This window comes from Sphaerodactylus townsendi, linkage group LG06 (genome assembly GCF_021028975.2).
Source record: "Sphaerodactylus townsendi isolate TG3544 linkage group LG06, MPM_Stown_v2.3, whole genome shotgun sequence".
NCBI classification, from domain to species: Eukaryota; Metazoa; Chordata; class Lepidosauria; order Squamata; family Sphaerodactylidae; genus Sphaerodactylus; species Sphaerodactylus townsendi.
Genome location: NC_059430.1, coordinates 34,896,074 through 34,909,738, shown reverse-complemented (window position 1 = coordinate 34,909,738; position 13,665 = coordinate 34,896,074). Strand labels below are relative to the sequence as shown.

At 42.4% G+C, this 13,665-nt stretch overlaps 1 protein-coding gene across 1 annotated transcript in view; it reads left to right on the top strand.

Moving 5' to 3' along the window:
- LARGE1 (LARGE xylosyl- and glucuronyltransferase 1) overlaps positions 1-13,665 on the top strand; it is a 405,097-nt gene that overhangs the window by 205,678 nt on the left and 185,754 nt on the right. The window contains 1 exon segment of the mRNA XM_048499683.1: positions 437-560. Coding sequence (XP_048355640.1) covers positions 437-560 — 124 coding nt within the window.

The window sequence follows — 13,665 nt, the reverse complement described above, 5'->3', positions numbered from 1 at the left end:
CCATAGAGCCCAATGGATGACTTCTCAGCAGTGGGGAGGCTTTTACTGGTTTCTTTTGCCTCCGCACATGCCAAGAAGCCTTCTTGGAGATGATGGAATGGTTCTGAAGTGGTTCTGAAGCTACATCCCATCACCAGAGGCTCTGGATTGGGCTGTAAATGTGCTAAGATGATTCAGAGATTTTGGTACAAATCATACCAGTTCTTTAAATATCCAAAGTAGGAGTGAAGGAGCAAATTAGATGTTACAAGCTGGGTTTTCAAGGCATAAGTGCACTACAATGGAACTTTAAAAATGTATCCCATTAGATTTCACAGTTGTATCCATCTATTATGAAATGGTGTAGGATGTAAAGTTTGTAAAGTTGGAAAGTTTCTTTCCATTCAAGCTTGAAGCATTTACAGGTGTTCTTTCCCTCACCTTTGCTTTCTGACAGACGGAACCCACTACACTTCCACCTCATTGCAGATGCAATTGCAAAACAGATCCTGGCGACCCTCTTCCAGACATGGATGGTCCCTGCGGTTCAGATAGATTTCTATGATGCAGATGAGCTGAAGGTAAAGAAAACATGAAATTCTAAACCTCTTTATTATTACTTTGAACTCTGTGAATGTCTGGAGGTATGGTGATCAAACTGTGGTTATATTGAAATAGTTATTTCCATGTAATTTTTTCCCATCAGCTGTTGGTGAACCCCAGTAGCACTGTTTGCAACAAGTTAACAAACTTAATTTAGCACTTATGGATGGACCTGTTGCAGTTCCTCAGGGCCTATAAGCCTGAGATGTTCTGTCAGGACTATGGTTGAGGGCAGTGACAGTTTCCATCTAGCTGCCCTCCCTTTCCTCCCCTTTATTTGTTGCTGAATTTATTGTTTGTATTTTCCCTTCCTTCACTTAAAGTTTTAGTGATTCCTTTCCCTCTGGGTTCCCCCTCTGACATCCCCATTATTGTATATGCTTACGGAGCCATCAAAGTTTTTAGAGAATTTAATACTGGGGGATTTTAATTATTACTGGGTAATTTTAATTGCTATCTAATGGTTGTAAGCTGCCCTGTGCCCAACTTGGTTGAGAAAGGTTGAGCTGAAAATCGAAGAATAAACAAATAGTATATAAAAATCAGAACTTCAAGCCTTTCACACTGATTTTACTTAGAAATAAGTTGCATTTATTTCAAATATGTTTGGCATAAACATTTCAAATATGTTTGCTTTGGATTTAAGCCTTAAATTATATTGTGGCAGCTTACTGTGATATCTCTTCTCTGTTCACACAGAGTGCCCACGTCTGTCTCGGGTTCAGGGTTTCAAGTGGGTCAGACCATCACATGTCATTAACTTTCTAATCTTTTTAAAAAATCTCTAGAGAGTTATGACCATTTCACTTCTCACCCTCTCTATCACAGAGACATCTGCAGACAATGGATCCAGCCTCCTTTAATAACATGCCTTCACTCAAACATTTCACTGAATTATTGAGGTTGAAGCTTGTACAGTGTTCCATTCACTTTCCCTATTTATACATATCCTAAAACATACATAGATTGAAATCTTCACTGGTCTCTGTGTGGGTTAAATAAACCAGGAGTTTGCTTTTAATTGTGGTATGAATACAGCACTGAAGAAAGTAAGGTAGGGGTTACAATATTTATTTCTGTACTAGTGGGGCCCAGCCACGCATTGCTGTGGCAATTGTCCTTCTCATCACAGTCTGCAAACCACACAGATGTCCATGCAGGTCCAATGATCCGCAGCATAGCCTTTTGGGGTGGTCAAATGGAATCTCCCTTTTCAATTCACATTGTTATATGGTAGTGTCTTTTTTAGTATAAGGTAACCCTTTCCATTCCACAACAGAACTGTCCAGAGTGCGAATCCTGCTGTCCATGAGGCTGGTTGACATGCACAGTCCTGGCTTGGGTAAGGCAGAGCTAGGGCAAGCAGGCTATCCCAGTCAGGCAGCAGAGGCAGGGTGGTGAGGCGCTCAGATCGAGGCCAGCTCCCTGGGTTCTTAAAGGGCCATGTGCAAAAGAACTGGAGCCAGTAGTGTTGGTTTGCCCCCACCCCGCGGATTTTCTTACAAGAAAAAGACAAACTCCAACTTGCTTTTAGTAAAAGAGAGCTGTGGCGAATATGGGTGAGGAAGTGAGTAGGTGGTGGTTGAATGTGAGGGAGAGCAGAGTGTGTGGGATGTGTGTGTAGCAGTGGATGAGGCACAGAGGGTGAAAGTTACCTGCGTGTGAGGGGGGGAACCCCACCTGACGTCTCACACGGCAAAGTGTGTATGTGTTTCACTTCCACTCGTATTACCTACCAGTATTACCTATTTACTGTTTTCACTGCTCATCTCTGGCCATCTGCGCAAACATTCTAAGGGCATACCAACCCCTTGGGCCACAGACATGCTGCATGAACATTCTAAGGGTGACAGTTAAACACAACCAGCTTCATGGCCTGGTGCGCCAGGAAAAAGACGTTTTACCTGGCTCGGGTATGGACTTTCAGCGATTTGAAGGTCTGATTACCTGCCCAGAACAGGGAGGAACGTCATGTAAAAATTTGGGGGTGATCCGTCCAGCCATTTCCACATTAGGGCATGAGTAACAAACTCATGGTTAGCTTTATATAGATAGATAGATAACTTTTGAACTGTTTGTCTGTTTCAGCATTTGGGATCTTTTGTTACAAACTGACTTCCCTTTCCATTTAGCTTTTAAGCTTATCTGCGCCTCAGCTTTACTTAGTCACACATACTGTCTTCCCACTCAACTCCCTAGCTGCCAACTCTCAACTGCCCTCTTATCTGTTGTTTTCCCACTGAATCTCCCCAGCATTCCGGCAGCTTTCATTGGTCACTCTCAGGGAGAGGCGGCACATACTCTATCCCTCTTTCCAGTGGGTTAAAGTAAAGTGAATGTCATCCAAAGAAACTGATAAAAATATGTAAAAACCTGGCATCTGGTTGTTGGGGTAGTAATTTGTATGGCATATCAAATCAGTGCCATGCTAAACTTGATTAGAATCCTGTAAAAAGGTAGAAACAAAATTTAGCAAATTGCTGTACTAATTAAGGAAATTCCAAACCTCTACACACTCTAAGAGGAAGAGAAAACAGAATATAATTAGAAGAAATGGCAAAGAGGAAAGATTACCTGTCAGAAAAATAATGTCACTTAATGGAAATGACTTTGGTATCGTTTGCATGTTAAAAAGAAGACAAATATTAGCCTAGGTGCATTGCCAAGACTGCATTTTGAAGAAAATTGAGAATTCATGTGTCAGCTTGTGTAGTGTTATGTAAAACATAGAGTACATACACAGAGGATGTTTTAATTAAAACTGCCTTTTTCTGATGGCATCATTTGCTCTCAGCTTAAAAAAAAGATGTTTTGTTGATTTAAGCAAGTCCCAATCACCTTGGCCTATCATGATTCTTCTTCCTCTAAGAAGATCTATTTGGCTTGCGATAAACCAAAGGGAGATATGTATTTTAAAATATTTTAAAATGCTGTCCAGACCATTACTAGAAGACAGTGAATGGCACACAGCACAATTGAGACAGTGCTTGTTATTTTGAACAGTGTTATTTTGAGTAGTGTTAAAAATGCTCGGTGAAAATGTTCAGTTACCATAGAGTTTTTTAAAGTAGAAATATGAGTGACAAAAGAAGGGAGGAATGAAGAATGCAGTTTCTGAGTCAAGGCAAGATTTTTACTAGCCATTGGTCTCCCTAAGGCAGAGGAACCCAGTTAGGGCAACCATTTAATAACCTCTTGATACATTCAAAATGATCTTCTCCATTTAGAACCTTAATTATCCCCACACCATGCCTCCGTATAGAGAACATCATGTGTGGTCCAGGCAGTCCAAGGGAAGACGTTCAGCTACCCTGAAGGTAGCTTTGATAACAGTGATTACAAAACATGCAGCTTGATTGAAGAAATACAGAGACAGTTGAAGAAATACAGAAATGCTGCAAGTGTGTTAACAGAAGGCTTCGAGAGACTAGCTTCTCCATGCAAATGTAACCTCAGTGATAGCTGCATCCTCCACTGGAACATTTTTCAATGTCTGAACTAGTCCTAAATTACAGTACAAAACAGAGCACCCTATTATAGTAGATTTCAAGTTGTTCAGAGCCTTCAGAGGGGACAAACAATCCAAGTTCCTACTGGAATACATATTAGTAAAGCACTTCATACCTCTAGCAGTATTAGAATCACTGTGCCCTTGGAGGGTAGCTTCTCCAGTAAGCAGTTCCACTAAAATGGTCATGCATCATCCACAGGACCGAATTTAAAAGAGAAATTCAGGAATCTCTGGCACTATTGTTCAAGCTTGTAAACTGAAGATGTGTGTTTGGCACTCCAGTAATTATGGCCGTTTCCGCACGGGCGGAATATGGCGGCCTGGGGACGGCAAAAACGCCGTCCCCAGGCCGCCATTCGCACAGGGGGCATCTGCATCGCAGCCGTGCCGCCCTCACGCCGCCCGACCGGCGCCAAGCCAGCGTTTCCGGAGTGCGCTGGGAAGCGCACTTTCCCGGGAATGCCGGCTTGAAGCCGCTACCATGCGAACGGCAGCAGCTTCAAGGCGCCTCCCCCCCGCTCCCTCCCTGCACTTACCTCCCTGCACTTACGTAGAGCAGGCGCGCAGGGCGGGGGGGCGTGTCCTTAGGCCTCGGCGACGTGCCGGAGGCCCGGGGACATGCCAGGTCAGCCGGGCGACGGTGCTCTGCGGCGCCGTCGTCCCGGCTCTTTCTGGGACCGTCCATGCGGACAGTCCCAGCGTTGTCGGGTCGGCGCGAAATGCGCCGACCCAGCCGCTTCCGCCTCCGTGCGGAAACGGCCTATGTTTTTGAGAATGAATTAAAAGCACACTGGATTTATTTCTACATATTTACACTTCAGTCAGCTTCAGAAGCATTGCCATTAGATGTTTGAATTCTTGAGAATTCATATAGTATTGTTATCTGCTTCATGTGCAGTTCATTGAAATGTTAGTGAAAATGAAGCTTGCGTACATTGGGAAATAGTATTCTGAATGTCAGATGGACGGACAGACAGACAGATTCTATTTTAGTAATTAAGTTCAAGATGAGAAACAGTAATTGAACTTACATGCATTGTACTTTTTTGTTTAAAAATCAGTTTATTTTATCTTTGTCATATTGGGGATTTGATATTCCCAGATCTTTATTTTTCTTGTGTATTGTGATGGAGAACCAATTTACAACCTAGTTTCATTCTAGTATTAGAAGCTGGGTACTTTAAAGAAAATATCCAACCCTGTTCTTTTTGCACTGAATGATTCTTATCATTCTCAGCCGATTTTTCTCTGCTTCCTGAAGTATACTTTAAGGCCAGGCTGTACTCTGTCCAAACACTCACAGGTCAAATGGTGAAATTCCCAGGCAGTTTACTGAATAAGTGGCTCAGAACAACTAGGCATGAGATGAGCAGAGTTACAAGAAGACAAACTAAAGTCCTGTCAACAGCCTTCAGGTATCCAGCTGGCATGTGCTTTAAATAGATTCAGTAACAAAGACTGCAACTACAGACATGGGGGTCAGGGAGTGAGGGGCTAGTGGGAGCATATTGTACCACAGAGTACTTTCTTGAAATGGCCTTCTTTTATAGAGTTGCAGTTCACATATCTACAGTTCTCCTGCCCATTGGTAAGCAAAGGCTTTGATGCTGCATTAGTTTTGTGGTTGGTTGGAAGACTGAAAAGCATAACATGGTGGCAAGCCCCTGTGGCCAGAAAACCTTGATTCTTCCTTTGTTGTGGGATCTTTATGCTGCATTGCCTAAGCTTGCGGAAAATAGAAAAGGGAAAGAAAAGATCCCAGCTCCAAGGTTTCCATTTCATATTCTTAGGAGGATCTTAGAATCCAATCTCAGACTCAACATTATAACAGTGTTAAAGAAGAGGGGAAAGGAAGGGGAATCTTTGGAATAAATGTGCATTTCCTTGGCTACTTTGACATGTAGGCCCCTTCTGCACATGCAGAATAATGTACTTTCAATCCACTTTGAATGCACTCTGCATCTGGATTTTACTGTGCGGAATAGCAAAATCTCTTGCAAACAATTGTGAAAGTGGATTGAAAGTGCATTATTCTGCATGTGTGGAAAGGGCCCTAGTGTCATCTGTACTCTGGAGAAACTATACCTTATTTGCCTTTTCTACCTTTAATTATTTTTGTTGGTCTGGTTTTTGAATGGTTACACTCTTTTAGGACCTTCAGTTGAGCTTAATGGTAATATTGAAACTTGTGGTTAGGCTTAATGCTAACTTCTCTCTCTCCATTCAGATGAGGAGGAGGAGACATAACTTCTAGCCATTGCTTCATTTTGACCAGTAGTTTGAAATAAAAAAATGATGGATGGGGAGGGGGAGGGGGAGACATCCAACCAGCAGTTACGCAACCCAGAGGGTCATAACACCATTTATGCAGCTTTTTCCTGTTGCTGTTGTTTGATTATTCTTTGAAGTGCAAGGAAAGTCCTTCCCTCGGACCTCTTGCAATGTGACTTTCTTTCAAAGGCCGAAGGAAGCAACATGACACCAGCAAAGTGTGAGTTCCAATTCTCTGTGGCACATCTTCATGTCCTTTCTATCACCTTGAGCGAAAAAGAGCTGATGGGAAGAACCTGAGTATAACTTTTCAACAGACTAGTATTGTCTACAGTTATTATTGGTCAGCTTAAGGCACAGTTCAACTGATGTCCACATCATAGTACTTTAGTATGGTGAAGGAACCTGTTAATCAGTGCCCCATCTTGCAACTCCCAAGGGCTCTGTCGTGCTCCTGGTGTCAGGGGCCACATCCACACTGGGATATCACCTCTTCAGCCAGCAGCCTGGACACTTCATTATCCCACCTTTTTCAGCTCAGGCTTCCAGACTGCTTTCTAGCTGGACTTCTTTACTAGGCTGTTTAGCTCCTGCCTCCTGCCTCTGGCCACTGCACCCTGTGTCCACAGTTAAGCTGTGTCCCAGCCAGACTACTGAAGTCTGGAGGAAGTGCTATTTGTTTCATTCTGGAATGGATTGCTGCCTTCTAGATCCTAGGGAGACTTTGTCTAGAGACCCCTAGTCTGACTGGCTGCTCTTCTTCCAGCTGCTTCCTCTCTCACCTCCTCCATCTGGTTCCCCTTTCCATTCCCAGTTCCTGTGCTTATTCCTGAGAATGCTCTGTTTCTTCCCCCAAAGAGACCTTTATTCCCTAGAGAGCTAGGACTGGGTATCTTTCCTCCTGTTCTTCAGGTACTCCTGCAAACCCACACTGTTCTTCTCTCTGCTCTGTAAATGTGTTGTTGTCTTCCTTAGAGCTGCATCCCTACTCATAGAATCATAGGCCATTTCCGCATGGCCCAAATATGATGCCTTAGGGACGGCAAAAATGCCATCCCTAAGGCGCCATTCGCACAGGCGGCGCTGCTGAAATGCAGCAGTGCTGACCTGGCTTCCCTCCACCTCCCCCAGGGCGGCGTCAGGCCACCCCAAAAACCTCCCTCCTGGAGGGAGGTTTTTGAAAAACAGCGTGTTCCCACCGGCGCGGTGCGAACGGCACCGCTGGGAACACGCTGTTTTCCACATCGTCCCCACCTCACCTCATCATCCTGCATCGCTCTGCCAGACTACTGAGACCCTCCCTCACTGTCCTCCGACCCCTGGAGATCGGAGGGCAGAGTGGGCAGGTCTTAGTAGTCCAGCAGGGCGACGAGGTGAGTGTGGGAGGGATGGCCATCTCCCGCGCCAGCCTCTGCGGGGGCTGCTTGCACGCTCCCGTGCGAACGGCCCCCACTCCTCCACCGGCAGGATTCCTGCCGGTGCAGGGGCGCCCTTTCCGCAGTGCTGAAAGGACCATAGAGTTGGAAGAGACCACAAGGGCCATCAAGTCCAACCCCTCCTCAGCCCTTGTGTCCTGGGGTCAGAGTCCCCAGAGAGGTGCCAGATATGCTCCACACCTTCTCCTCATAGTTAAAGTTTGACAGTTTCATACAGCTCATTTCAGCTAATGGCTTTGGCTACATTTGGACACTGTGCACTCTGATGCTTTTCTTCACAATGGCATAGGTCTTTAAGTTAGATCAAAATGGATGATAGCATGAAATGACCAAAGACTAGACTGCTTGTTAGTCCCTTTGCCACTGTGATCTTCAGATAAGAGCTAGAAGTGATGGCGGTCACAAGTTTACCGCTGCAAATGACCATCTTCTGTCCAGTTTCCTCTCCTGTTCTGTAACATTAAATAAGAGTAGCACATGGAGTGCAATGTCATTCCATTCTCGACTCAATATTGTTAGCACTGTTTGGTGGTTACGGCAATGTATGTTGTGGCAATGGTCTTTGATGAATTTTGCAAAGGAGAAAATAAGAGCTGGATACAGGACTGCTATGTTTAGCAGCACTCTTATGATCCATTTCACATTTAGTTCCAACATTTTTCAATTACCTGTCTGAATGGAGTTTTCTGGGAAACAGCAGCTGTTAAGGTGCTCAATAATTGGCCTACCCTTTTGTCTCACAGCCCAATCTCAGAGCCCATGTTTGCCAAACTATTATTGTGATATTGCGTCATGTTGGTAGATTGGGTAGAATTCTGATCCTCTGTTAGTTAGTAATGAATCCATGCAGACGGAAGAACAGATTAATGGGCTTGATCCAGTGGAAAGTATTCCTTAGCAGAGATACTGCATGAGATGAAACACACTTTGTATGGTAAAAGTATACTGAAAAACATCTGAATCTATTGAACAGGTTTTGGCAAATATATTCAGTAAGTGGTATGTTTAACTGTTGCTTGGCGTTTTTCTTGAAACCATTGTCAGTGCAAAAAGGTCATGGAGGCTTTCTGTAAAACAATATTTTTCTCTTAAGTATGTATTTATATGGGTTATAAAAATAAGCTCTTGTAAAACCCATAAGCTCATGAGCTTGTTTCTCAGGGTGACTTATGTTTTCTCACATAGCATCTTCTTATATACAAGAAATTCTAGACAAGTTCAACAGTTATCCTTGGTACCCGGTTTCCTTGACAACTATTCATATAAATAGTCAAGACTTGTTATGGGGTAATATCAAAATAATCACAGCCTCTGAAACATCCAAGAAGGGATTGAGGGGAGGAATATGATTCAAGGTTGTAGTTATGGGGCTTAAAATTAACAGAAGCACTTTTACTAACCTTTGCAAGGCAATTTAAAGGGAATAAATGAAGGCCCTTCATTGTCAGATGTGACACTCAAAAATCAGAATGGCTTTTATCTTAGAAAAACACAATTGTGCCAATAACCCTCTTCCCCCTAATTGACTCTACTCACAAGAAGTGGCCTTTCCAGCAGCAGACCCTCCCTCCCCCTGTTTCTTGTTGGAGGTTCTCTTCAGTTGGTGTCCTTGGAGCTTGTAAAAATGCACACATTTAATACCTTTTAACTAGGTTCTGATTATGAGACCTCCAAGTCCATGATAGAAAAAAATGTCATGTATGTGATGTTATAAAAATAAAAAATGTAGACCCGATACTACACATTCCTGCTGAGTAAAAGAAGTAAACATGCTAGTTTAGGGCTAAGAATTGCTTGATGTTCCAAAACATGCTTTGTTTTCTGATGCTGTTACGTGGTCGACCCAAGGGTAGATTTAAAAATTGGAAGAATACCGCTATACAAGTTAACTCTGAATTAGGTAGTGGCTATATGTGAAACTGAAGAGGGTTATTTTTAACAGCTGAAATGGGGCCAGAGGTTAAACTTCCCATATAAATATTTTAAAAGTGCTATGGTAAGGAAAGTCTGTGTTCCCCTTATCTGTTAATTGCATAAGGAAAAGCTCAACATTCTCTGTCAATGTGAGCATTTATAATTTTACTGCCATCTTTTTTCTATTTCAGGAAGCATGCTTCGGTTCTTAGACAATTTATCTTTGCAGAATAAATTGATAGTCCATGCATCCTAAACAGTTCTTTTTTCCAATTTAGCAGTAGTGTGATAACTACAGCCTTTTTTATTAAATTCATGTTAAAGGCATGTACCACTTAGTTATAGTTTTAATTTTTTTTAATATCATGTAAGTAAAACTGCTGCCATTGGGTCTAGAAATCAGTATCGTTGATGGTGAAGTCTAGATTTCTATAGCAAAAGAATTTGCATTTCTCAGTTATGTGCCAAATTATAGAATATCCTTAATTTTATCCTTATGATTTTTTTCACCTCTCTTAGAATGCTGCAACTCTGGGACATTCACTGAAGATGATAATAAGGATATTCAGGATACATTTAAAAAGCATTTCTTTGCACAACACACTATCCATTTCTGGAACTCACTATCACAGGATGTAGTGGTGGCTGCTAGATAAGATTTGTTGAATTGGGCATTAAACAAACTCATGAAGCATATGCCCAGCAATGGCTACTGCCCAACTAGAAACAGAATGTTGGACTAGGTGGATAATTGATCTCATCCATCAGGCCTCTTGTAGGATTGTGAGGAAGCTTCCATGTTTTCCTTTTCCATGTTTTCTAGCCATGTCTTTTCAGGATTTCTGGTCCAGAACAGGCAGCACCTTTATACAGAACAAAACTCCAATGTGTAGCCATCTTTCTGAATCTTTCACATAATTTTCAAAGTTTTATTAATTATTTCCCCCCCCCCCCTCAGAGTATTGTTTTGTACACAATCTATTCTTGTTTGGCAATCTCAGCTGAGTTGGTGATTTGGTAAACCTGAATCACAGAAAAACCTGAAAAAATATTAGTTTTTTCAAGTTTTTTTCCATTTTGGAATTTTAAATCCCCCCCCCCCCCAATGGCCTAGCTGTACTAATAAACCTGAGGTTTTTTAAAACTGGTAAATGAAAAACTCAAAAAACAATATGGCTTTTTTCAGGTTCTTCTGTGATTCAGGTATATTGAATATTGAATCACCAACCCTAGCTGAGATAGCCAAACATGGATCAATTGTGTACAAAACAATACTCTGGGGGATAATTATCCATGTGAACTTAGGAGCCAGTGGAGGGAAGGGGGTAGATAGAGAATTCCATGATGTGCTGAGCTTGCATGGAATTCTAAGCATGGAGATCTGTCCCCACTGACACTTGGGACACGCCAGCAAGATCAGTCCCCCCACCACATTTCCCAAGCTCCTGAGGGCTTGGGAAATGGTGGTGGTAAGGAGAACTGGGGGGGTCACATTTTGATCTTTTTAACCCAAAATTTTTCAGTAACAGGCTATACTGAAAATGTCCAGGTTAAAAAGCCCCAAACCCCAAATTTACTGATAACAAATTATCAGTGCTCATCCCTCCTGACAACTGCTAGCTGCTGAGTTTTCTTAATGTAACTTTTCCTTTTCCGCCATCAAGTCACAGCCGTAGGTTTTTCAAGGCAAGAGACATTCAGCGGTTGTTTTTCATTGCCTGCCTCTTCATAGTGACTCTGGTATTCCTTGGTGGTCTGCTGTTAAAAGAAAGATCAGCAGGACTTGCAGAAACAGGAGCTTCAGACGAAGGTTCTAGGCAGTGATGGCAAACCTAAATGTGGCAAAGATGATACATCATGATGTTTTGGGTGATACAACAACTATTCTCCCTGTTTGAGTTTGAGTCATTTTTGTAATTATTTGACATTTCTTTATATTATACATAGCACCACACAGGATAAGGCTGTATTTTTAAATAATAAATGAATATGTAAAGGATTGTGTTATTTTCGTTAAAGGGGGGTGGGAGGTGTAACATGTCAGCAAAGTCAAGTTGGGCATTTTCTGAATTTCTGATGTGCTGAACCCCCAAATTTTGCCATCATTATTCAAGGATTTAGAAAGGAAAAATGGTTGTATTTTTTGGAAGGGAGGGGTAAATCCAGCTGAGGAAACTAATGTGTATGTTGCCTGTCCTTGTGAGTAAGCATTGAGTTCATAATAGTGGAATAAATTTCAAGGGTCAACCTAAACTCAGAGTGCTGGTGCTAAGGGAGTCCCTTTTATACCCTTCTCCAGCTAGTGCCAAGACACTGAAAATTAGGCCCCTTCCGCACACGCAAAATAATACATTTTCAACCCACTTTCACAACTGTTTGCAAGTGGATTTTGCTATTCCACACAGCTTCAAAGAGCACTGAAAGCAGTTTGAAAGTGCGTTATTCTGCACGTGCGGAATGAGCCTTAGTTACGTGGGCTCTTCAAAGTACACCTTAATTTGAATTTCTGTCGTCTCTTGTCAGTTTATTAATATGGGGGAGTCAGTACATCTGACATTTTACAAAGTACAAGCAGACAGTTCTCTGACCTGAGGAGCTAGCAGTTTTAAGATACTAAATAAATGAGAGAACAAAAAAGAGGGGTAGGAATAAATAGGTAAAGAATATGTGTTCATTCATGTATGTAGACTTCAGCAAGGAAAGAGGGTTGTGCCAGAGGTTTGATTATACCAACATTTTCTGAAATGTACAACATACTGCAAAGAACAAAAAAAATCTCCTTTATACAGTGCCTTGTGCATCTCTTGTTTTGTTCTCCTTCAGCACTCTGTTCCACTTGTCTGAAATCTTTATATGATTTATATCAAGTGGTATTATGAAATATTGTTCTAATGGAACACTTTTGGCATTAGGATTTGAAAAAAAATGATTTGCATTAGACATCTGCATCATAGCCTGCCTACAGCTGGTTAAAGGAACAGCAGGTGTGCTACCATAAAAAATCACTGACAATCATGGATAAATGCGCAAATCTCTTCTAGAGTAACAGTTTTGTGATTCAGGCAGAGTCCTTGGTGGCTGGGGCCGGTGCTTCTACAGCATTGCCCCACCACTTCCAGAGGGCTTTTTGGGCAGTGCAGAAAGGCAAAATGCAAAGCAAAATGTCCCTCCTTCCAAAAGCCGCCCATTGGGCTCGCTGGACTTATACCATCCAAAAGAATGGTGTAAATTCAATCCCTGGGTAGCTGGGTATCCTGAGGCAAAACTGGGGTGGAAGCTGACTAGCTTCGGCTCCATCCCCTGGCCATGCTTTCAGAACACCTCCCACTGTACCAGCAATGGTGTGAGCGTGCTGATACTGTACTCTGTTCCATATCTGAGTATCTCTGTGGCTGATTTGCTCCTGGAATAAATGTCCTGGGGAGGGAAAATCTGATGTGATAAGCTCACACCGCCTCCACAAGTACCTTTATCCCCCTCACCCTCTTAATTGGGCTGTAAATGCTAAAGATTGGTTCTATGGAATTCTTGGAAAGGAAGAAAGGAATTGAAATCAGTCAAAGTTACCTTGGTGGAGGAACACAATTCTAGTTCCTGCCCTCTTCTGTGTAACAGTTTGAAGACTTTAAATGTCATGTTTAAAGTCTTGCTTGGGTAGTCTTTCACTGCCTGAAATTGAACTGCAGGGCAATCCAGAGGCTTTGCTTGCTGAATCTGCATCTCCTATTCCCAAGACAGGCATTGTAGCAGGAGAAATCTGACAGGAACATGATTAGCATATACAGTTAACTCCAGCATTCCTCTGAGTTTGTCACTAGCACTTCTCTCCGTAATTGTGTTACTGCCTGTTCTTTCACACCTAGTTTGAGTTTCTTTTATTTTTGGTTTGTTTTATGTACAGCCTATTTTCCTGCAAATGCAGTGATATGGGGGAGGAAGCAGCATCAGATA